Source organism: Oncorhynchus mykiss, chromosome 30 (genome assembly GCF_013265735.2).
Source record: "Oncorhynchus mykiss isolate Arlee chromosome 30, USDA_OmykA_1.1, whole genome shotgun sequence".
NCBI lineage: Eukaryota > Metazoa > Chordata > Actinopteri > Salmoniformes > Salmonidae > Oncorhynchus > Oncorhynchus mykiss.
In genome coordinates this window covers 11721843-11746439 of record NC_050570.1, presented here as the reverse complement: position 1 = coordinate 11746439, position 24597 = coordinate 11721843, and the positions used below count along the sequence as shown (strand labels likewise).

The 24597-nt window shown below is 40.8% G+C and overlaps 1 protein-coding gene across 4 annotated transcripts in view; it reads right to left on the bottom strand.

Annotated features, from left to right (window-relative positions):
* Window positions 1–24597, bottom strand: part of LOC110521323 (chemokine-like protein TAFA-5) — a 113054-nt gene that overhangs the window by 50463 nt on the left and 37994 nt on the right. The window contains exon 1 of one of the 4 annotated variants that reach the window (XR_005040868.1): window positions 9099–10043. The exons of 2 other annotated variants lie outside the window; for them this stretch is intronic. Coding sequence is in view for 1 of the 2 variants with exons in the window: in XM_036968677.1 (XP_036824572.1) it covers window positions 9099–9189 (91 nt within the window). In the remaining variant the exon portion in view is untranslated. Of the gene's footprint in view, window positions 1–9098; window positions 10050–24597 lie in introns of those variants that run through there. One more of the 4 variants, XM_036968677.1, reaches the window with a different exon arrangement.

Sequence of the window (24597 nt, the reverse complement as noted above, 5' to 3'; positions counted from 1 at the left end):
TAAACTACTTGCATTCTAAACTGAAGATCATGACTAGTGATCAACTGGTGAAAGGCAAAAGCAATGAGAGCAAATGAACACCATGTGATGCTCTTCATTGTGGAATAAACATCTCAGGCATAACCAGGCCCACTCATGATCACAAATAATGAAATTATAGCAGGAAATGAGAGAGAGCTTTCTGTGGTGATATTGCTTTTTCACTTGCTACATAGCCTGAATCATAATATTTTCCAATTGCTTTCAGTTGGGATACAATTGCAACTGGCATGCAATTTATTCAAGGATGAGGGAATAAGGGAAAGTGACATTCATTGATATGGGATATTCATTAAAAGCCATATTTTTTTAATTTCCTCCAAATTGAAAATAGGAATAACAATCACGCAATGCACTAAATGGCCGTGCCACAAATGAAGGTTCCTTTGTTTGGCCTTCAAGTCAAAACAGGGAAATAATGATTAGGTTGAAATTGCTTTTGACATCATGCAGCGTCGGTTGCTGTTCTTCTTATAATGGTTAGTATCTCTATTACCATGGCGTGTAAACAAACCCAGACCCTATCATCTTGTGTCATGATGCTTCTTGCCCCCAATGTCAGAGATGTTTTTTAATTTTCTGAAAACATGACAAGTCAGCCATTTTGGCTGATTAAAATTGGTTCACACAACTAGATCAACATAGCCTCACTACATACATTGCATTCGAAAGGTATTCAGACCCCTTGACCTTTTCCACATTGTTATGTTACAGCCTTATTTTAAATGGATAAAAAGGTTTGTTTCCTCATCAATCTACACACAATACCCCATAATGACAAGGCAAAAACAGGTTTTACATAAGTATTCAGACCCTTTACTCAGTACTTTGTGAAGCACCTTTGGCAGTGATTACAGCCTTGAGTCTTCTTGGGTTTGACGCTACAAGCTTGGCACACCGGTATTTGGGGAGTTTCTCCCATTCTTCTCTGCAGATCCTCTCGAGCTCTGTCAGGTTGGATGGGGAGTGTCGCTGCACAGATATTTTCAGATGCCTCCAGAGATGCTTGATCGGGTTCAAGTCCGGGCTCTGTCTGGGCCACTCAAGGACATTGAGACTTATCCCAAAGCTACTCCTGCGTTTTCTTGGCTGTGTGCTTAAGGTTGTTGTCCCATTGGAAGGTGAACCTTCGCCCCAGTCTGAGGTCCTGAGCGCTCTGGAGCAGGTTTTTATCAAGGATCTCTCTGCACTTTGTGCCGCATTCAGGCCAAAGAGTTCAATCTTGGTTTCATCAGACCAGAGAATCATGTTTCTCCTGGTCTGAAAGTTTTAGGTGCCTTTTGGCAAACTAAGTGGACTATCACGTACCATTGACAGAGGAGTGGCTTCCGTCTGGCCACTCTACCATAAACGCCTGATTGGTGGAGTGCAGCAGAGATGGTTGTCCTTCTGGAAGGTTCTCCCATCTCCACAGAGGAACTCTAGAGCTCTGTCAGAGTGACCATTGAGTTCCCCGTTGCTCAGTTTGGCCGGTTGGGTAGCTCTAGGAGTCTTGGTGGTTCCAAACTTCTTCCATTTAAGAACAATGGAGGCCACTGTTATCAAGAACCTTCAATGCTGCAAACATTTTTTGGTACCCTTCCCAAGATCTATGCCTTGACACAATCCTGTCTCTGAGCTCTATAGACAATTCCTTCGACCTCATGGCTTGGTTTTTGCTCTGACATCTGTGAGAGCTTATATAAACAGTTATGTGCCTCTCCAAATCATGTCCAATCAATTGAATTTACCATAGGTGGACTCCAATCACGTTGTAGAAATGTCTCAAGGATGATTAATGGAAACAGGATGTACCTGATCTAAATTTGGATTCTCATCGCAAAGGGTCTGAATACTTACATTTGCTAAAACGTCAAAAAACCTGTTTGCGCTTTGTTATTATGGGTTGTGTGTAGATTGAGGATTTTTTTTTTACTGAATCAATTTTAGAATAAGGCTGTAATGTAACAAAAGGTGGGAAAAGTCAAGGGGTCTGAATACTTTCCAAATGCACTGTACAGTATAACTATTAGTATTAGCAAGTAATGTTGAACACTAACTAGCTATTAGTAGTAGTAGTAGTAGTAGTAGTAGTAGTAGTAGTAGCTGCTAAGATAACTACCTAAGCCTAAATGCTATAAATCATGATAATGATGATAGTAAGCTAAATTTTCATAAATTCATCTTCTCTCCCACAGATTCCCATAAGATCTCAGGCTCCAGGATGGGAAATGCTTAACAAGAAAGAAACAGATGAAGACACAGAAGGGGACCATGCAACCCTAGGTTTTATTTTAAATTGTTAATCTGGTTTCAATTTCTATTCTGATTTGTACTACTATAAAAGGGGAGAAAAATACCCCATTTATCTGAATTAGCTAGGCTACTCACTATACCAATGATAGGCTACAGATTTTAGTCACTGCAAATAAAATTGTTTTCCCAATGTATCTTTCTATTAAATTACATTTTGTTCTCACTATGTAATGCATTTTTGAGGAGAATATATGCTGTTATAAATAGCCAGAAGGTTTCCACTTTCTCTGAAGCTACATTTAAAACAAATCTAAATATTGGTCGGCCTAACTCATTAATAAATGGTCAGCAGATTTCCACTTTATTTAATGGTATCTTTTTAGCAGTTATAAAATGTTGGTAACTCATTTGTTAATGCTCAAAGGATTGCCACTTTAAAATTCGGTATCATTTTAGCAGTTATGCATGTGGGTAAATCATTTATAGATGATTTGAGAGTTCACTCAGAGCTTAGACATACTGTACAGTGCATTTGGAAAGTATTCAGACCCCTTGACATTTTCTACATTTTGTTAAGTTACAGCCTTATTCTAAATGGATTTAAAAAAATGTTTCCTCATCAATCTACACACAATCTGAAATAACGTATTGACATAAGTATTCAGATCCTTTGCTATAAGACTCGAAATTGAGCTCAGGTTTATCCTGTTTACACTGATCATCCTTGGGATGTTTCTGCAACTTGACTAGAGTCCACTTGTGGTAAATTCAATTGATTGGACATGATTTCGAAAGGGACACACCTGTCTATAAAAAGGTCCCACGGTTGACAGTGCATGTCAGAGCAAAAACCAAGCCATGAGGTTGAAGGAATTGTCCAGAGTGCTCTGACACAGGATTGTGTTGAGGCACAGATCTGGGGAAGGGTACCAAAACATTTCTGCAGTATTGAAGGTCCCCAAGAACACAGTGGCCTCCATCATTCTTAAACGGAGGAAATTTGGGACCACCAAGACTCTTCCTAGTGCTGGCCGCCCGGCCGAACTGAGCAATTGGGTGAGAAAGTCTGAATACACTGTACTTAAAGGCAGTATTGGGTACTCAGCACTACATAATGTACATGAGAGAAGATTCATCACTGTTAATTAAACATGTTCAGTCAATGAATGGTGGGTATGAATAGCAAAACATTCAACATTGTGGGAAGATAGCACCACCATTTCTCCAACCAAAAGGAATTACGGTTACCATTTCACAATAGAGCATTCACCATACTTGGAGTGTTGATGTACTCTGATAAGGGGTAATATGTTAGGAATAATGTTCCTGCTGAGCCACCAGGTCTATGGACATAATGGAGATTGGCTATATATTTATTGCCACAAATAAATGTCTGCACTTTGCCTAAAGTTGCAGTAAAAATAATGTAAATATATACAACTTGACAGTGTTACGTCTATAAAATGTCAGTATTCTGCTGAATTCTTTTTGCTGTAAAATCTTGATTAATTTTGTGCTGTCAACAAAAATGGGACTTAAATGGGAATTAAACTAATAAGCCCTTGCTCGCTACCAACCTGTAATGTCCTGCTACGGTGCAGCTATACCACTAGATCTGTGAGCGTAAAAGAGATTTCAACTCACATGGTACAATTTGGTATCTTGTAGATAACGGAATATTTTTCTACACAATATTTTGAATATAAGCTATGATCATTATTGCGTTTTAAAATATGGGTGGGGGCAATGTACTGGTTGGGGCTCATTGGCATATTTTGGCACGTGATTAAATATATGTGTATTTGTGCCAACAGTCAATGGAAGTGTTGCAGAAGTTTGATGGTTAGTTTTGGCGATGCAAGTTGAGCGACTCCTTTGACCCTGTTCTGCAAACTTTGCACGAGAATGTGTCAGTAATGAGCTGCACTGTAAAGAGGTTATTGTCCATTTTCCAGTAACTTAATGAAAACTTGATGCTGTGAATGTAATTTCTTACAAAGCTGCAATATGTACATTTTTGCGCGACCTGACCAAATGTGTGTTATAGATCTATCATGCTTATTAAAAGCAAGTCAAAGAAGCAGTAGATCTGTTCTATGTGAGCTATTTCTATGCTTCCTGATCTCTGTTTGTGCATCTTTTACATTCATTCTCAACGAGTTCAAACACATGAATGCATCCAACTGGTATTTACGACGTCACAACTGGTAAATTCCCACCTGTCACCTTCTGACCTTAGTTATTTTTGTTATGTCTTTGTTTTAGTATGGTCAGGGCGTGAGTTGGGTGGGTTGTCTATGTTCGTTTTACTATCATTTGGGATTTCTGTGTTTGGCCTGGTATGGTTCTCAATCAGAGGCAGCTGTCAATCGTTGTCCCTGATTGAGAACCATACTTAGGCAGCCTGTTTTCACCCTTGATTTATGGGTGATTATTTTTCCGTTTCAGTGTTTGCACCATTCGGGACGGTTTCGGTTTTCATTTTGATTCTCTTGTTCTTTTGTATTTTATATTCATTTTCCATTAAATTACATTATGGATACATACCACGCTACATTTTGGTCCTCCGATCCTTGCTACTAGTCCTCAAAGGAGGAGGAAGAAGAAACCCTTTACACCACCTCCCACATGGTTACGAACTCTGCATTATATTGAATATATTGGGTAGAAAATGTACCATTATACTAGATTATCAGATTATCCGCACATGTACCCTAAAAAGTACCATTTGAGTTCCTATGTGTACCTACGAAGGCACCTAATGTGTACTTTTGATCTTTTGGTACACCAGGGAACAACACTGTACCGTAACCATACTCTTATATTTGAGAGTGTGTGGATACATGTTCTTGGTAATAAATAACCATATGGTGGCAGTGCTGAGATAAGAACTGCACCAGCTATGAGGGTGTTGGCAATCACATATGTATGCTTGATCTGATTAAATCTAGACCTTAATGTCAAGTGTCCTTGAGCACAGCTACTTTTCGTTGGTGTTGTCAGATAATTGCATGATTATTGACTTGATTCCGGGCAACTTTTAGCAAAGTGAAGAAATGTATTCTTGCCAATAAATCTGTGGCCGATATCTGTCACGGCCACAGACCTGGTGGTGAAGTAGGAAATTCATGTTGCTAGCATCCAAGAGGCTGTGAATTCAAATCATAGGTGTTGTTGTGTCTGTCCCAGGTGTGCTAACCAATGTTGATGTCATTTCCATTAAAGTTCCAGTCACTTCAGAAAGTGAACCAAATTCTACATTTTCCGGTTTTGAATATAATTGGAATTTCTGTGTACTTCCTGAATACAGTTCATTGTTGTACAGTATATTTACTGTAAAAATACAGTTCAGCTGTATAAAAACATAAAAAGTTGTTTCCACTATTTTCACTGGTACTCAGTTGCCGGTAACTTAATATAAAATTACAGGATTTAGAAAAAACTTGGTGCCATAAGCACATCGAAACAATTACCCTACGTTTACATGCAATTGCAAGCGAGGTGTGCCACATTAACTTGCAACACGGGCCAAAAAGTACCCAAGTGTATGGCAATTCACAGTAAATGCACTAGCGTTAAAAATGTTTGGGTCTCTTAGAAATGTCCTTGTTTTTGAAAGAAAGCAATTTTTGGGTCCATTAAAATAACATCAAATTGATCAGAAATACAGTCTAGACATTGCTAATGTTGGCAGATTTTTAATGGAATATCTACATAGGCGTACAGAGGCCCATTACCAGCAACCATCACTCCTGTGTTCCAATGACACGTTGTGTTAGCTAATCCAAGTTTTTCATTTCGAAAATCTAACTGATCATTAGAAAACACTTTTGCAATTATGTTAGCACAGCTGAAAACTGTTGTCCTGATTAAAGAAGAAATAAAACTAGTTGACTAGTTGAGTATCTGGAGCATCAGCACTTGTGGGTTCGATTACATTCTCAAAATGGCTAGAAACAAATAACTTTCTTCTGAAACTCGTCAGTCTATTCTTGTTCTGAGAAATTATGTCTATTCCATTCTAGAAATTGCCAATAGTGAGGAGACGTGAAGTGAAGAGGTGACTCCGGTATGCTGGCCTTCTAAGCAGAGTTGCAAAGAAAAAGCCATATCTCAGACTGGCCAATAAAAATAAAAAGATTAAGATGGGCAAAAGAACACAGACAGTGCCTCTTCCTATTCTGGTTAGGGCCAGTTTGCTCTGTTCTGTGAATGGAGTAGTACACAGCGTTGTACCAGATCTTCAGTTTCTTTGCAATTTCTCGCATGGAATAGCCTTCATTTCTCAGAACAAGAATAGACAGATGAGTTTCAGAAGAAAGTTCTTTGTTTCTAGCCATTTTGAGCCTGTAATCAAACCCACAAACGCTGATGCTCCAGATACTCAACTTGTCTAAAGAAGGCCAGTTTTATTGCGTCTTTAATTAGAACAACAGTTTTCAGTTGTGCTAACATAATTGCAAAAGGGTTTTCTAATGTTCAATTAGCCATTTAAAATTATAAACTTTGATTAGCTAACACAACGTGCCATTGGAACACAGGAGTGATGGTTGCTGGTAATGGGCCAATCTGCTGTTTCCAGCTACAATAGTCATTTATAACATTAACAAGGTCTACACTGTATTTCGAATCAATTTGATGTTATTTTAAAATGGACAAAAAATGGCTTTTCTTTCAAAAACAAGGACATTTCTAAGTGACCCCAAACTTTTGAAGGGTAGTGTATATAGCAAAACTCTATTACTGTGGAAATGTACAGTAAAATGACACATTTTCTGAAAAATTAACAGCAATGGCTAACCGTGTAGTTTCGTGTCACATATTGAACCACATGTTTTCACATGTGGAAAATCACATGACTTCACACGACAGGTGAAAACTCGTTTTTGGTACACTTTGTGACATTTCACAAGTGAAATCCTATAACAACGTGTTTATGATACACTTTGTGAAACTTTAAAAGGGAGATCCTATGACAACGTGTTTTTGGTACACTTTGTGACATTTCACACGTGAAATCCTATGACAACGTGTTTTTGGTACACTTTGTGACATTTCACACGTGAAATCCTATGACAACGTGTTTTTGGTACACTTTGTGACATTTCACACGTGAAATCCTATGACAACGTGTTTTTGGTACACTTTGTGACATTTCACACGTGAAATCCTATGACAACGTGTTTTTGGTACACTTTGTGACATTTCACACGTTAAATCCTATGACAACGTGTTTTTGGAACACTTTGTGACATTTCACACGTGAAATCCTATGACAACGTGTTTTTGGAACACTTTGTGACATTTCACACGTGAAATCCTATGACAACGTGTTTTTGGAACACGTCACGTTACACTTCACCTGTACAATCTCGTGACAATTTGAAACCACATGTGAAAGGTTATGCGATCACGTGAAAATCCACATGTGAAACTTCATGTGAAATATCATCACATGTGAAGTTACCCAAAAACACAAGGTTTTACATGATTTCACATGTGCAAAATATGTGGAAATGTCACGTGAAATCATGTGATTTTTCCATATGGGGTATTTTTTTATGAGTGAAATTATACTGTTGTACACAATCAAATCAAATACAATCTGAGATGAGACAATACTAAGGAAGAGATCCCACACTAGGGCACAATGTGCGTGAAACCAGCATTTGACCACAATTTAGCGAGAAATAAGATGGCCCACATCCCACCAGCTTTGGAAAATGGGAGCATGTCTTACTGCATCTGCTCAATGCAAACGCAGCCACATTCAATAGCTCTCACAGCTTCAGTATGTATACACCCTCGTCCATTCCAATAAAGTTTATGAAAAAATGTATCTAATCTCATAACAAAGTTGTGAACTCGCATTTAATCACTTGGTCACATATACGGTAGGTATGGAAGAGCAATTACTTGTCACAACGGCGCTTTCTCAACAGCCTTTCTCACCAAGATCCGGAAGGAACACCGGGCGAAGTGGGATTATAAATGGTTGTGCCATATATTGTCACAAAGCCCCCTTGCACGAGAAAGAGACACACCGCGTCACCCATTACAGGCACCCCTCACAAAGCAGTGGACTACCCACCCAGGAAGGAGAGTTTGTGTGTTTGACGTGCCTGCAACAACTCTCCCCATGACATTCATTTTAATGTAATTATTTTCTGTCACAATTGCATTCACATAATAGTGGGCACGCATTTTATTGTGAATCAAAATTAAGTTAATGAAGTGTGTGCAACCACTGAGTCTGTAAATATGTGATTACAACAGACCTTTTCAAAACGCCAAAACATGTGGCTGGCATTCTATTTAAGTGTGAATGTCAGTTGCAACATCGAACCGAGTAATGTATGTCTTAGTCACAATAAATAATTATGCTAAAATGTAATTACAATTGACCCTGACATTGTCCTTCAGTGTGACTCTGGTGCCATCTATTGAAGAATAACGAAATAAATAATTTAACAAAAGACCTCTCTATTCTTGCTCCCAACACACTGCTCTCTCTCTCTATCTCTGCACCAGGCATGTTATTTATTGTAATAATACATGTTGAGATATTTTATTAAACTACACCTTACAAATCTATGAATGATTAAAATCAGTATTTTATGGGACAGGCGTCTTACAGTTGAAGCACCACCAATCCTCTTCACCCCCAATGCTTTTCACAGCCGATGTAGGCTAACGTTACTCATGAATGCATGAATAAATATAGGCTATGGTATTTTAACAGATTACCATAGGCTTGTGAAATAAAACATGTGTTTCAGAACAGTGGTCTACAAAGCCAAGAAGAGCGATGGATAAGGAATTACCTTCTTTTAGAACGTGTGAGTGAATAAGGAGGATAACGAAACAGCAGACTGCGGCTCCGGTTAAAGCCCACGCTAGTCGAAGGAGCTGCATCGTTGAGGGAAAAAAAGTCAGAAATACCGGACGGAGCGCGCGGTCTTCAGCAGCAGCAGCTGGCTACAATGACAAATCCATTCTGATCCAATGCAGCAGTGTTTAAAAGAAAAGTGAGTTGATTCCCTAAAGCTACTCCGTTGGCTTAAATTCAAAGTAAAATACAAAATAGGCACAATCCATGACAGATAATTTTTATGATCCCTTCAATTCCAAATTAATGCAACCCTTTCGTTCTTCAGATAGCCTATAATGGAGAGAAAAGTTAAAGTCGTTAGACCATCACATCATTTGAAGTGAGGCATTTTCTCACTTTAATTTAATCTGCTTTTCACCGCAAATTATTCTCTGAGCTTGGAGCGCAGTGACTCTGTGATTCCCACTCTCCGGGATAGCTAGTATGATATGAGACGGCTGCGCCACCAGAACACTTTGCAGCAATTGCGTAAAATGAAATTTGTCTCGATATTTTCCGCATGAGATATATCACTAACTAGACAGTGGCTGCCGGTTTGGGAAACGTCCATCTTCGCTGTCTCCAAGTTAGATCTCTCTTCGTCTTGTACCCATTTCGACTCTTTCCATTGTGTTTCACAATATTCCCAAAACTGATGGATAAGAAGTCAATTTGAAACCACATCAAATAGGAGCTCACTGCTCACAGACTACGCTGAGCATCAGGTCCAGTACCATGTAATGCAAATACCCAGATAACTTGTGAAATTAATGATGGGCAGCTCGTGGAGACACTGCGGCGTCACTATACTGTTCAATATACCAATACGTCTCGGGCTTGCCCCCGTTCTTACCCGCGGCTTCACGAGTGACTTTCACTGAGCTCTCTACGTGACGTCACAGCCATTAGTGTTTTATCTCCGGGCAATTCCACAGGCTGTTTTCGGTTGAGGGCATATCGGGGGACATGATTCCGTTAGACCCATGACTACCTCTCACATTTCGCACAAAGACTTTGATACCTCCCATGCATCGATGATAATTTTGGAATGTGAATGTAGTGTTGCAGCCTAGCTAGTTCCATTTAATTATTGTCCCTTTCCAGATTGAGTGCATGCATGCATTATGCACATGCCTTAGAATGCGTAACATAAAACATGTGGAGTACAGGAATAAGCTATGAGGGAAAAATAAATCGGTATCATTTGAATATAGCCTACATGCATTCAAAACACCTTTATGAAACATACCAAGACACTATGAGGGTTGCTGTACCACTTTCCTGCAGTCAAATGACCAAATCGCCCTCTAGTGGCCTCATGGGTGGAACGTTATTAATATTGTTCAGAATTTGCAAAGTTGCTTTGATGATGCTTGTTTGAGTTAATGACGGAAACATTTGTGGTGGATTTTCACTCAGCAAGGTATTGGGAATATTTTCCACTTGCTATAGCTGGACCATGTTTTAAACATTACACTGGATATTTGGTTCTCTCTCGCTAATAGCTATTGAACCACACATGCCATGACTGGGGAGGATGGAGAAACAATCAACACCTATTTTTAATTCATACAAATATTTTAAGATTTTGTATTTCAATCTCCAATAGCTCTTAAACAAAGCGTGTCTTGATTATGAAAAGTATATATTCTGAATCTGGGGAGAATGGAGAACAATCCAGGTGTTGTTCTCCATCCTCCCCTTTTCCAATGTTTTTGTACCTCTACTATCTTGTCCCCTAAGATAGACCTACACTATTGGCACTTCTAATGACTGTGTGCCATAATATAGTTATTTTAAGAGAGTATCACAGCAAATACGGTATACTCATCTATTGGAAAATAGTATACATTTTGTAGCCCTGTAGAAAAGCCTAACCACACATGATTCTCTGCCTCTGTATCCATGGCAGCATGGTACATATACTTGAAAAACATTATAAAAGGTCATTCTCCAGAGCAAATTATCTTTAGATTATAGGCTACTGACAAGGCTCTTTCATAACTACAATCTGCCTTTTTTGCTTTACAGAAAGCCTTTGTTGAACTGAAACGGGTACTTAATGCAAAACTAAGTACAGGTTATTTTTAAAAGAAAATGGTGCCCACATTGTTATAAATATCAGGGTATATTTCAAAAAGCATATTGATGAGTTAGGTAAGAAAAAAAAATGGCTTTTCTTTATAGGAATAAGACATGCCTTTTGTTAAATAGCAGAAAACAAATCATTCAGTCGACGGTCATTCCGGCTTTAGACTATAGTAATATAGTCTATATGAATGCAGCTGCCACTGTATTGAAGCCAATGGACGCAGTTTATCATTGCGCACAATGCTTTATTACGGGCGATAGGTTCAGTACACATCACTGTATCAGAACGTAGCATAGCCTTCTATTAAGTCTCGTAATGCACTGCTCTCTTTTGGTTTATAAAGCCCTCTTGTGCAAACTTCCGCCACACCTTGCTTCATTGTTAAATTACAGGCATACGAGTCACTAGACCAGATCACAGCGATGGCTAACTCTGGAGATCCATTTGGTCTTCACTGAGTTAGGTAGATCTGTGTTTAGTTTTTTTGCACCTTGCTTGTGGAATGATCTCCAGAACTCTCTAAAGTTGCATGAATTGGTGCGGGTAGGGCAGTTCAGACAGCTTGTCAATTACTTTTTTTAATTGAGGAATGATTGTGTTTTCTAAGTTACTTTTCTTAAATTGTTTGTAAATATTGTGTTTTTATTGCATTGTAATTGTAAATATTGTGAATTTGTATGATTGTGTACAGGGATCCCTTGTAAAAGAGGCTATGGCCTCAATGGGATTTCCCTAAATAAAATAGATTTACCAAAATTAAAGATCTTGTAGTTAATCCTACATATTCGCTTTACCATTAACAAATCTGCATTTACTTTTTTTAGGTCATAAGAGCATTATCAAAGATCAGGATCAAAATGTCAATGCATTTGTTTTCACAAGCAGAAATTGAAACGTGATGATACCTTGCAGAAAACTTCTGTGGGGGCATTTTCAGGAACAGTCTACGTCTGTTGGTTCAATTATTGTCCAGAAAATTCAAAAGCAATTGACTATTGAATACTGTGTACACTCTCCAAGCCTTACACCACTACTGTGGCCTGTATAGTGTAGGGATTGTTGTATGTTCATAATACATATTTCTGCCCACACCAACCTGTTTCCAACAACATGTGTATGGAAGTTGCTGGGTCAACATATAGTCACTGAAACATAACGAACATAAACAACATTCCCTTGACACACTTTTTGTCTAACTACTATTATTACCAAACAGTTTTTCTTTCCTGCAGAATGGTGTAGTCGGGAAATAGCCACATAGCTAGCTAATAGTATGTGCCTCTCATGCAGGTCATCACATTGCCATAAGTTACAGTGCTGGCCTTCTGTCCCTTGTGCCTCTTTGCTATCGGCCAGGCTTCTCCTTCCCCACTGGAACAAGACCCAATCAGCTTCCTGGGAGACCTCTGATCTGCCATCCCACAAAGCACCTGGCCTTGTGTTGATAATGGATGGCTTAAACCACCCAGGATGCATCTGGCCTTGCACTGATAAAGATGGGCCTGGGGTGCTCTGAGGGAGACAAGGAGGCAGAGAGGGTTGTGGGAGAGGGATGGCTTCAGGAAATAGACTTCGGGGTCAATAGTTCAACGCATTAAATGTATTGGGAAGAGACCATACATTTCAATGAGGGAGGTTCCAGTTCATGAAGTGAATTTAATCTTACCATGTTAAAATGGATAATGATTGCAAAGCTGATGGATGTATAGCTCTCTGTAGGTACAGGTAGGGGACAGTTGATGAGTCCCAGTAGTCGTAACTCCCTCCATGACCACTGATTGCAGACAGGACTGGATAGGCCTCCACCAGATGACACTGACCTCCGTAATCCTGTCTGATCAGTGGCTGTGAGGGAAAGGACACAAGGAAAGGAAGTATTGAAATAATTCTAGCTACAGGCCCCTGAGGCCCATCTCTACAGATTTAACCACCAACCACTTTATCCATCCAATTCCTGCTCCTCTTAAATTAGAGCAGGGAGATTGATCGCTAAGCTTTTGAGGACAGGAGAGTTAAGAGAGGCCCAGGTGCTTATCGAATCCTTCAACACTTCCGGATCTGTCATGAAACTCCATCAATGTCCCCAGCCACCCTTTGATTGTGTGCTTTTTTCTCATCGATTACCTTTCTCTCACTGATGTCCATCAATGGCCTCTTATTTCATGCGAACATAAAGTGAGATATATGAACCTGGACACTCTTAGACATCATCCATCTTCAAATCGTCAAGGAAATGGAACAGCCCAACCCTCTACATGTTGGTACCATTTTATTGCATTCTGTGTCTCTGACGTTCACAGATTGTTGGCATGAGGAAATCAAGGAAGTTTTCAGAGCAGTCAACTTTAAATAGATTTTACTGTCCTGAGCTTATTGCAGAATGTTTCAAAGGGAAACTACATGATTAAATGTATGGAAACTTGTGACATTTCACAGACCATATTGTTGGTAAACTGCTGAAAAAATCCACTACATTCTTTTCTCAATATAAATGTAATATGCAAACAATCTGCATACACTTCAATCACCATAAAATATATGTAAATGTTAGCGTATTGCACACAATAAATTAGTACGGGTGCCTTGCGTAAAACTGGATTTACTGAAATGGGGTGCATGGTGCATTTCTCAAAATTATCCCAGCCACCAACCAATGGGGAGGTGGAGAGTAAGGGCTTTGTAGATGCCTGAGGCAGGAACATTACACTAAAGATTAGAGTACGCCTTTCTTTTCTTTCGTTCTTTTGTTCCTCTAGGCACTCTGCAATTAATTTGTGGCGGTGTGAGATTCCTCTTGAGTAATGGAATTTAATTGGCATGTGGTGACCACCGGGAGGCCTGGGAGCCGGTGAAGAGAGAGCACACCTGCAGAACTAGAAAGAATCTGGGCAGTGTAACGTTTAAATGAGTCCCCCCCCCCGCCCCCCGCCTCATCTGCTCCCTCTATACGTGTCACGCCCCTTTTGGTCCCCCTGTTTCTGAGGCTGTAATGCGGTCTGACGGAGTAAGCGTGTAGGGTTTTGTCTCCGGCTGAGAGTAGTGGGAGGCGGTGTGTGAATAATGGTATGTGACTATCTGTGGTAGGTTGGTTGGTGAAGTGCTGTGTAATCTTGCAGGGTTTTGTTTTATCTTGAGTTTTTAGGGAGTGGGTTTTGTGGTGGGTGCTGCAATACGTTATTTTGTGTTTATGTGTCGCACCTTGTATTCAAGCACAGGGTGAGTATAGATAAAGCTTCTGATTTACTCTGCTGACAAACACCTCTCAGGTCCCTCCACCACAAGAGTATGTGTCTGTGTTCATGTTTGTGTGGGTGGGAGGGTAGAAGCTCTGCATAGAAATGAATTCAAAAATGCAATTTACACATCACCACTGTTTGTTTACCTTTCTAGACTTTTTATAGCTCATGAATAAATTATACGGTGAACGCCTAGGCAACCATACAGTTGCATATTTGTGCCTGAAAACCTTTTGTGAGCCACAACAATTCATAGATGCTGTCATACATAAGCATTATGCCCACCCACCTCGCCTTCTTGGACAATTCTAAATGTTTTTCCAGGGCAAGTTGATGACAGCTCTCAGCTCTGCGGTTTATTATAATAATATGGCCATTGGCAACAGTAGTATACCCTATGCAATACTTGGCCTTCTAGGTTGCTCATTGTCAAATACATTAATGATATCCAGCCAGTGCCAGTGTAGACTACATTAATGACACTGACATTTTAATGTCTCCCACATAAGAGGAACAGCCATTAGTGCCCTTGGTATCCTAAGGAGATGAATACAGGGAGAATAAAATAAGATGAGATATGGCAGGTGGAGGGAACTTGAATATGTTAAGGCTGGCTCCTGGTGCCTGCACTGGGATGGTATTCCAGTTGCGAGTTGGTGAACTTGAAGATGATGGTTCGCTGTTTGGCAATGTAGACAAAGTGTTGCACTGTAAATCCACCTTTTGAAGTAACCTGTCATGCAGACACCTGGGAAGTACAGCTCAGGTCGCCAACACTACCCGATAAGTAGGTTGCTTTACACATGAAGCAGCTTGTGCAGGTGGGTGGGTTATTATTTTTGGATTCATCCCTTTAGTGATGCATCAAGGACACACGTCAAATGATTTATTTATCTGTTATTTTACCAGGTAAGTTGACTGAGAACACATTCTCATTTGCAGCAACGACCTGGGGAATAGTTACAGGGGATGAATGAACCAATTGTAAACTGGGGATTATTAGGTGACCATGATGGTTTGAGGGCCAGATTGGGAGTTAGCCAGGACACCAGGGTTAACACCCCTACTCTTACGATAAGTGCCATGGGATCTTTAATGACCTCAGAGAGTCAGGACACCCGTTTAACGTCCCATCCGAAAGACGGCACCCTACACAGGGCAGTGTTCCCAATCACTGCCCTGGGGCATTGGGATATTTTTTTTTAGACCAGAGGAAAGTGTGCCTCCTACTGGCCCTCCAACACCACTTCCAGCAGCATCTGGTCTCCCATTCAGAGACTGACCAGGACCAACCCTGTTTAGCTTCAGAAGCAAGCCAGCAGTGGTATGCAGGGTGGTATGCTGCTGGCATCAAAACATCTGACATAGGCTTATTGTGAAGAGCAAAGCATCAATGGATATGTAGTTGGAAGTAAATGCATGAGAACCACTAAAATAACCAATATCTAAGGACAGAGCATCTGTTGGCAATGATGTGTGTGTAACCTAACAAGACCTATTCATCCATTGTTGGACAGTTTGTTTGCCTATGTGAAAAGTTCTAAGTTCTCAGAGATAAACAGAGAGGTCGAGCCTCAAGGCAACTTGGTTTGCCCTGTCAAAGATAGACAGAAGACTCAAATCAAGGTCTCCAAGTGTCAATCAACCCCACAGGGGGTCACAAATCTAGACGTGGAGTATGATTACCTCACTATCAGATTGTGTGTGTGTGTGTGTGTGTGTGTGTGTGTGTGTTCAGTTCTCACTCACAGTAGTGGCTGAATTGGAAATTCGAAGAGACACCTCAAACCAAATGTAAGCAGCTATGCATTACAAGGGGAGATTATTGTTATTTATGCTGCAGTAATTGGTGCAGCAATTACTGCCTTAAACGCAAAATACACATACTGTAATTTAAACATGAAGTCATAATCCATATTGAAAATATTGTTCGGTATAGCAAGTCCAGTCCTGGCCATTAAGCTGCCTTATGGGAGATTTATTTTTGCCACCCTCCTCTACCCATGAAAATCTACAATAGACTCAGTAAACAAAATTAACTTGAAAAGATATCTAAAACAGTATTTTCTATACATTGAATTTTGGTTCATTTTAGGTTCTGAATAAAAGGTTAAAAGATGTCTTTATCGGACGTTGAAATCAGGTTAATTTTCAGTTCTGAATTAAAGTTGAAAATACGTATTTTCCGGACATTGACGGTAGGCCTACCATCCATCCATGTGGTAGGCCTACCATTCATCCATGTGGTAGACCTACCATTTGTAAAACACAAAAAAAGACATCTGGTCAGAGCCAAAAAAAAAAGACGTCCAAAAGACATCGGCCGTGCTTACTGGGGTGTAGCCTACAGTGCTGCTGCATTGGAATTTTATGAAAGCCCATCCATGTGGTAGTCCAACCGTTTGTAAAACAGGCAGTTGCATTGGCCTTATTAGTCCTGATTCCTGTGACTAATCAATTTGACTATTTAAGCTCTGAATATCATCTACCCAGCTTTATCAGGAGCTATCCTGAACCTATTTGCAATGAGAATCAACGTGTTTACACAGTGGGAAATGCACAAGTATTATTTTATTTTTTTCGCTAGCTTGACAAAAAATGTACGGATACAAACTGAAACCACTGGTCATGACAATTTAGCCCATGGGGTGAAACTCCTGGACAGCAGTTGTGAGTAGCCTGATTGTCCATTTTACTTTGACCCGTCCTGTTTTTAGGATATTGTGTTTGCTAACATGTCAGTGCATTTATTTGATTGGGAGCCATTTAGGTTAGGCTATTTGATCTGAGAAATATGCATGCTTTAAAAAGTGTCAGTCTCATTACATTGTTAAACATTTTATCTCCAGCCAGTATGCTACAGAAAAGGTCACATACTCTTTCTACCATAGGCGATATCCAGGGCGGACTCAAGCCTTTTGGGGGCCCTAAGTGGGAGTTGGTTGGTTAGGGTTAGTGTTTGCAGTTTTGAAGCAAATTTTCTGCAATTCTACACATTTTGCCATGATTTATGCCATGTTAATGATATCTGAGTTAGAGTGACTAGTGGTACATACACACTGAGAAATCGGACTGCCCATCGACATTTAGCACAGTAGGAGGCCGTTCCTTCCCTTGCTAGAACAAAAGACATCCCTGCTGTTAAAACTGACCTGGTACCAAAGAACCTGCCATTTCGACTTGTGGCCTAGAACTTGACTTTGAGCCAATCAGAGAGCACAAACTTAATGTGGGGGAGCAGACAGAACTGACAAGAAAAAGGAAAAGAGGAAACTTTTTGGTTGTCACTAGTTACCACAAAGTAACTAAGTCATAATTACAGCTAACCCCCAATGATTATTTTATGATATAGGACATTTTTACTTTGTGGCTGTGGTAAATAGTGACAACCACAATTTTCCTGGTATAATCCACCACCTTTCCATCAGAATTGTTCTAGCAACTGTATCAAAAACAATAAAGCTGCATAAAACATTTTTCTAGAGCAATCTTTTACATCTATCTAAGGAGATTTGTGGTTGAGGACTGATTTTTTGTTAGGTTCAGTTCAATAATGTGCACCTGTTCATTAGTTAGCTAGCTAGTTAATGTTAGATTGATAATTGGGCTAGGCAGTCACACACATTTTATATGAAATGAATGGGGTGATAAGTGCAGCACAATGCACACAAAACTAAATGCTTAACCAAGCTAGCTATCTAACAAGATGATGAAGTAATTCCATTCACTGTCCATTTTCCTATACTGCCAGGAACAGTTAATTTGCTTGCTAACGTTTGCTAAACGGTTAACATCGCCATTCAGTACAACATAGCTAGCTAGCTACTCTCAACATCTAACAGGCAGCTGCTTCATTCAAAAATAAATCCATTGTGATTTAATTATAATATTGTTAGTATGCTAGTTACACTATATACAGAGGCCTGTAATTTTCATCAAAGGTACACTTCAACTATGACAGACAAAATGAGAAAAAACCCCCCCAGAAAATCACATTGTAGGATTTTTAATTAATTTATTTGCAAATTATGGTGGAAAATAAGTATTTGGTAAATAACAAAAGTTTCTCAATACTTTGTTATATACCCGTTGTTGGTAATGACAGAGGTCAAACGTTTTCTGTAAGTCTTCACAAGGTTTTCACACAGTGTTGCTGGTATTTTGGCCCATTCCTCCATGCAAATCTCCTAAAGAGCAGTGATGTTTTGGGGCTGTTGCTGGGCAACACGGACGTTCAAATTCCTCCAAAGATTTTCTATGGGGTTGAGATCTGGAGACTGGCTAGACCACTCCAGGACCTTGAAATGCTTCTTACGAAGCCACTCCTTCGTTGCCTGGGCGGTGTGTTTGGGATCATTGTCATGCTGAAAGACCCAGCCACGTTTCATCTTCAATATCCTTTCTGATGGAAGGAGGTTTTCACTCAAAATCTCACGATACATGGCCCCATTCATTCTTTCCTTTACACGGATCAGTCGTCCTGATCCCTTTGCAGAAAAACAGCCCCAAAGCATGATGTTTCCACCCCCATGCTTCACAGTAGGTATGGTGTTCTTTGGATGCAACTCAGCATTCTTTGTCCTCCAAACACAACGAGTGGAGTTTTTACCAAAAAGTTATATTTTGGTTTCATCTGACCATATGACATTCTCCCAATCTTCTTCTGGATCATCCAAATGCTCTCTAGCAAACTTCAGACAGGCCTGGACATGTACTGGCTTAAGCAGGGGGACACGTCTGGCACTGCAGGATTTGAGTCCCTGGCGGCGTAGTGTGTTACTGATGGTAGGCTTTGTTACTTTGGTCCCAGCTCTCTGCAGGTCATTCACTAGGTCCCCGTGTGGTTCTGGGATTTTTGCTCACCGTTCTTGTGATAATTTTGACCCCACGGGGTGGAATCTTGCGTGGAGCCCCAGATCGAGGGAGACTATCAGTGGTCTTGTATGTCTTCCATTTCCTAATAATTGCTCCCACAATTGATTTCTTCAAACCAAGCTGCTTACCTATTGCAGATTCATTCTTCCCAGCCTGGTGCAGGTCTACAATTTTGTTTCTGGTGTCGTTTTACAGCTCTTTGGTCTTGGCTATAGTGGAGTTTGGAGTGTGACTGTTTGAGGTTGTGGACCTTTTATATTGATAACAAGTTCAAACAGGTGCCATTAATACAGGTAACGAGTGGAGGACAGAGGAGCCTCTTAAAGAAGAAGTTACAGGTCTGTGAGAGCCAGAAATCTTGCTTGTTTTTAGGTGACCAAATACTTATTTTCCACCATAATTTGCAAAAATAAATTAACAAAAAAATCATGCAATATGATTTTCTGGATCTTTTTTCTCATTACGTCTGTCATAGTTGAAGTGTACCTTTGATGAAAAGTACAGGCCTCTCTCATATTTTTAAGTGGGAGAACTTGCCCAATTGGTGGCTGACTAAATACTTTTTTGCCCCACTGTATACACAAAAGTATGTTGACACCAATTCAAATGAGTGGATTTGGCTATTTCAGCCACACCCGTTGCTGATCGGTGTATAAAATAGAGCAAACAGTCATGCAATCTCCATAGAAAAACATTGGCAGTAGAAAGGCACCAATCATAGGATGCCACCTTTTCAACAAGTCAGTTCATCACATTTCTGCCCTGGTCAATTGTAGGTTTTGTTATTGTGAAGTGGAAACATCTAGGAGCAAAAACAACGGCTCAGCCGTTGGAACCATTGAGTGCTGAAGCGCATAGTGCGTAAAAATCATCTGTCCTCGGTTGCAACACTTACTACCAAATTCCAAACCGTTTTTGGAAGCAACGTCAGCACAACTGTTCGTCGGGAGCTTCATGAAATGGGTTTCCATGGCTGAGCAACACACACAGGCCTAAGATCATTACGCACAATGCCAAGCATCGGGTGGAGTGGTGTAAATCTTTCCGCCATTGAACTCTGGAGCAGTGGAAACACGTTATCTGGAGTGATGAATCACGCTTCACCATCTGGCAGTCCGACGGACGAGTCTGGGTTTGGCGGATGCCAGGAGAATGCTACCTGCCCCAATGCATAGTGCCAACTGTAAAGTTTGTTGGAGGAGGAATAATGGTCTGGGGCTGTTTTTCGTGGTTCGGGCTAGGCCCCTTAGTTCCAATGAAGGGAAATCTTAATGCTACAGCATACAATGACATTCTAGACAATTCTGTGCTTCCAACTTTGTGGCAACAGTTTGGGGAAAGCCCTTTCCTGTTTCAGCATGACAGTGCCCCCATGCACAAAGCAAGGTCCTGCACACAGCCCTGACCTCAACCCCATTGAAAACCTTTGGGAGGAATTGGAACGCCGACTTCAAGGCAGGCCTAATCGCCCAACATCAGTGCCCGACCTCAGTAATGCACTTGTGTCTGAATGGAAGTCCCCACAGCATTGTTCCAACACATAGTAGAAAGTATTCCCAGAAGAGTGGAGGCTGTTATAGCAGCAAAGGAGGGACCAACTTCATATTAATGCCCATGATTTTGGAATGAGATGTTTGATGAGCACGTCCACATACTTTTGGTCATGTAGTGTATCTATACTGAACAAAAATATAAACGCAACATGCAACAGTTTCAAAGTTTTATTGAGATACAGGTCATATAAGGAAATTAGTCCATTGAAATAAATTCATTAGGCCCTAATCTATGGATTTCACATGACTGGGCAGGGTTGCAGCCATGGGTGGTTCTTGGAGGGTATAGGTCCACCCACTTGGCAGTCAGGTCCACTCACTCTGTGTGAACAACCAAAGGGTAACTGCCACTCTGGGCAGAGGTGCTAGGTACCTATCGGCAGTCAGATTTGTCGGTGTGTCTGACCCTTAAAACCAATGGGGTCCCCCTGGAGGTCAGGGACCCCTGGGCATGTGCCCTGCGTGCCAGCTCGGTATTCGGCCATGATTACTACAAGTTTAGACCGCGTCGGTCGCTTATGCCTGGAGCCGGCCCTGGCTCTATCTGCTACATGGTTTGTGTTAGAGGATTGTTTTGGACGGAATGTTGGTGGAGCGCCGCAGCAATGCATCTCTCCAACAGCACTATGGAGAGGTGTGCCGAGAATGGACAAGCTAAATATTTTGCTCCCCTGCCTTTGACAAAGCGGGCACTGCTTATCACAGGGCGGCATAAGCTCTCACCTAAAAAGCCCAAAATGCCACTGGTTGAGAGAAATTGTCATTGTTTTTGGGCAGAATTATGTGAGGTTTTATGGGTTGTTGGAGGTGCTTCCTGGTCAGTTTAGCTTTGAAAATACCACCAATGTGAATCTGTAGCCATAGGAATCTGCCTAATTTCCGGGCCGGCCATAGGTATATGTTACTCCATAGGATATACAGTCTTAGAAAGAAAGGTGCAGATTTGTTAACTAAAGGGGTACAAATGCGTGTCACTAGTGGTAAGATATGACCTTTCTACCTTTAGTTATAGGTATATAGTTTTACCCTTGCTGTTTGTACCTTAATAGCTATCCCCATCATCAGTATCTTGATATATGATGTACTCTTTAATATCCTATAGGGCAGCATTGACACAAACCATTCTATTGATATTGTTTGATAATGTTATAATAACAGTGTAGTAATTATTTAACGTTGCTACTTCAGAGATATGGGAAAATGCTGTGAACCCTAGTTCAGATGGTTCTAGGGTGACCACATGTTCCGGATTGTGCGGGACAGTTCTGCTTTTTGGCCCTTTGTCCTGCATTCCGCTAGCCTCGTACGAACGATATTGATCTTGCGAGCTTACATTCTGTTTGGCTACATGGATTCAATGAAACAGAAAGTAAGATCAGGATGGTTTGTACGAGGCTAACAGTTAAATCAAATCAAATTGTATTGGTCACCTACACATGGTTAGCAGATGTTATTGCGAGTGAAGCGAAATGCTTATGCTTCTAGATCCGACAGTGCAGAGGTATCTAACAGGTAATATCTAGCAATTCCACAACAAAACCTAATACACACAATCTAGTAAAGGAATGGGATAAGAATATATAAGTATAAAATATATGGCTGAGCAGTGACAGAGCAGCTAAGATGCAATAGATAGTAAAGAATAGATAGTGAAGGATAGATTGTGAAGGATGTAGTATACATTATATAAATATGAGATGAGTAACGCGCGATATGTAAACATTGTTAGTGGCATTATTAAAGTGACTAGTGTTCCATTTATTAAAGTGGCCAATGATATCAATGCTGTAGGTAGGCAGCTGCCTCTCTGTGCTAGTGGTGACTTTTTAACAATCTGATGGCCTTGAGATAGAAAAACAGCTTCTATCTCTCTGTCCCAGCTTTGATGCACCGGTACTGACCTCGCCTTCTGGATAGAAGCGGGGTGAATAGGCAGTGGCTCGAGTGGTTATTGTCCTTGATGATCTTTTTTGCTTTCCTGTGACACCAGGTGTTGTAGGTGTCCTAGAGGGCAGGTAGTTTGCCCCCAGTAATGTGTTGTACAGACTGCACCACCCTCTGAAGAGCCTTGCGGTTGTGGGCGGTGCTGTTGCCATACCAGGCGGTGATACAGTCCAACAGGATGCTCTCGATGGTGCATCTGTAAAAGTTAGTGAGGGTTTCCGGTGACAAGCCACATTTTTTCAGCCTCCTGAGGTTTAAGAGGCGCTGTTGAGCCTTCTTCCCCACACTGTCTGTGTGTGTGGACCATTTCAGTTTGTCGGTGATATGAACATGAGGAACTTAACTTTCCACCTTCTCCACTGCTGTCCCTTCGATGTGGATAGGGGGGTGCGCACCTTGCTGTTTCCTGAAGTCCACGATCATCTCTTTTGTTTTGCTGACATTGAGTGAGAGGTTATATTCGTCTGCAAACTTGATGATTGATTTGGAGGTGTGCATGGCCACGCAGTCGTGGGTGAACATGGAGAACAGGAGGGGCTGAGAATTGTGCCTTGTGGGAACCCAGTGTTGAGGATCAGCAGAGGGGAGATGTTGTTTCCCACTTTCACCACCTGAGGGTGGCCCGTCAGGATAGCCAGGACCAAGTTGTACAGGGCAGGGACGAGACCCAGGGTATCAAGGTTAATGATGAGTTTGGAGGGTACTATGGTGTTGAATGCTAAGCTGTAGTCAATTAACAGCATTGTTACATAGGTATTCCTCTTGTCCAGATGGGATAGGGCAGTGTGATGGCAATTGCATCGTAAGTGGACCTATTGGGGCGGTAGGCAAATTGATGTGGGTCTTGGGTGACAGGTAGGGTGGAGGTGATATGATCCTTAACTAGTCTCTCAAAGCACTTCATGATGACAGAAGTGAGTGCTACGGGTCGATATACATTTAGTTCAGTTACCTTAGCTCTCTTGGGAACAGGAACAATGGTGGCCCTCTTGAAGTATGTGGGGACAGCAGACTGGAATAGGGATTTATTGAATATGTCCGTAAGCACACCAGCCAGCTGGTATGCGCATGCTCTGAGGATGCAGCTAGGGATGCCGTCTGGGCCGGCAGCCTTGCAAGTGTCGTGTCTTTGGCTATGCCGGATTAAGTGATATGACATGCTATTCTATAAAATCATTTCTCCGTAATTAATATTACCTGATTGAGCTAATCATGTAAATGGAATTAACTAGAGAGTCGTGCACCACAAAATAATATTTATAGAGCTGTTATCTTCCGAATAAACTCTACACATAAAAAAATAAAAAATACTGCACAGTTTCCTAAGGACTAGAAGCGAAGCTGCCATCTCTATCGGTGCCATCTTCTTACACCTGCATTGTCCTGCATTTTATCAGAAAATTTGTCCCCTATTTCAGTCAGATATTCCAACCTGTCTCTTCTGCAGTCACATTGCACTTTTGACAAGATGATATATCATAAGGATGTGATACTGGTGATGTTAAACACTTTTACAATCATTGTGAGATCCAATATTCTGTGCAGCGCAAGACGAGACGTAGCCCAATGTCATATCGTCAAGCAATCACATTTGTCAAATCCATTCGTTCTAAATACCAGCTAAACTTGGAGAGGACAGTTAACTACTTACAAAAAGTGTGCTTCTGATGAAGAGCTACAAAAGTAAGTAAATAGCCGTATTAGGCTAAAAAGATAAGGGTATTTCTTCAAACTTGTGAATCTCTGCATGCT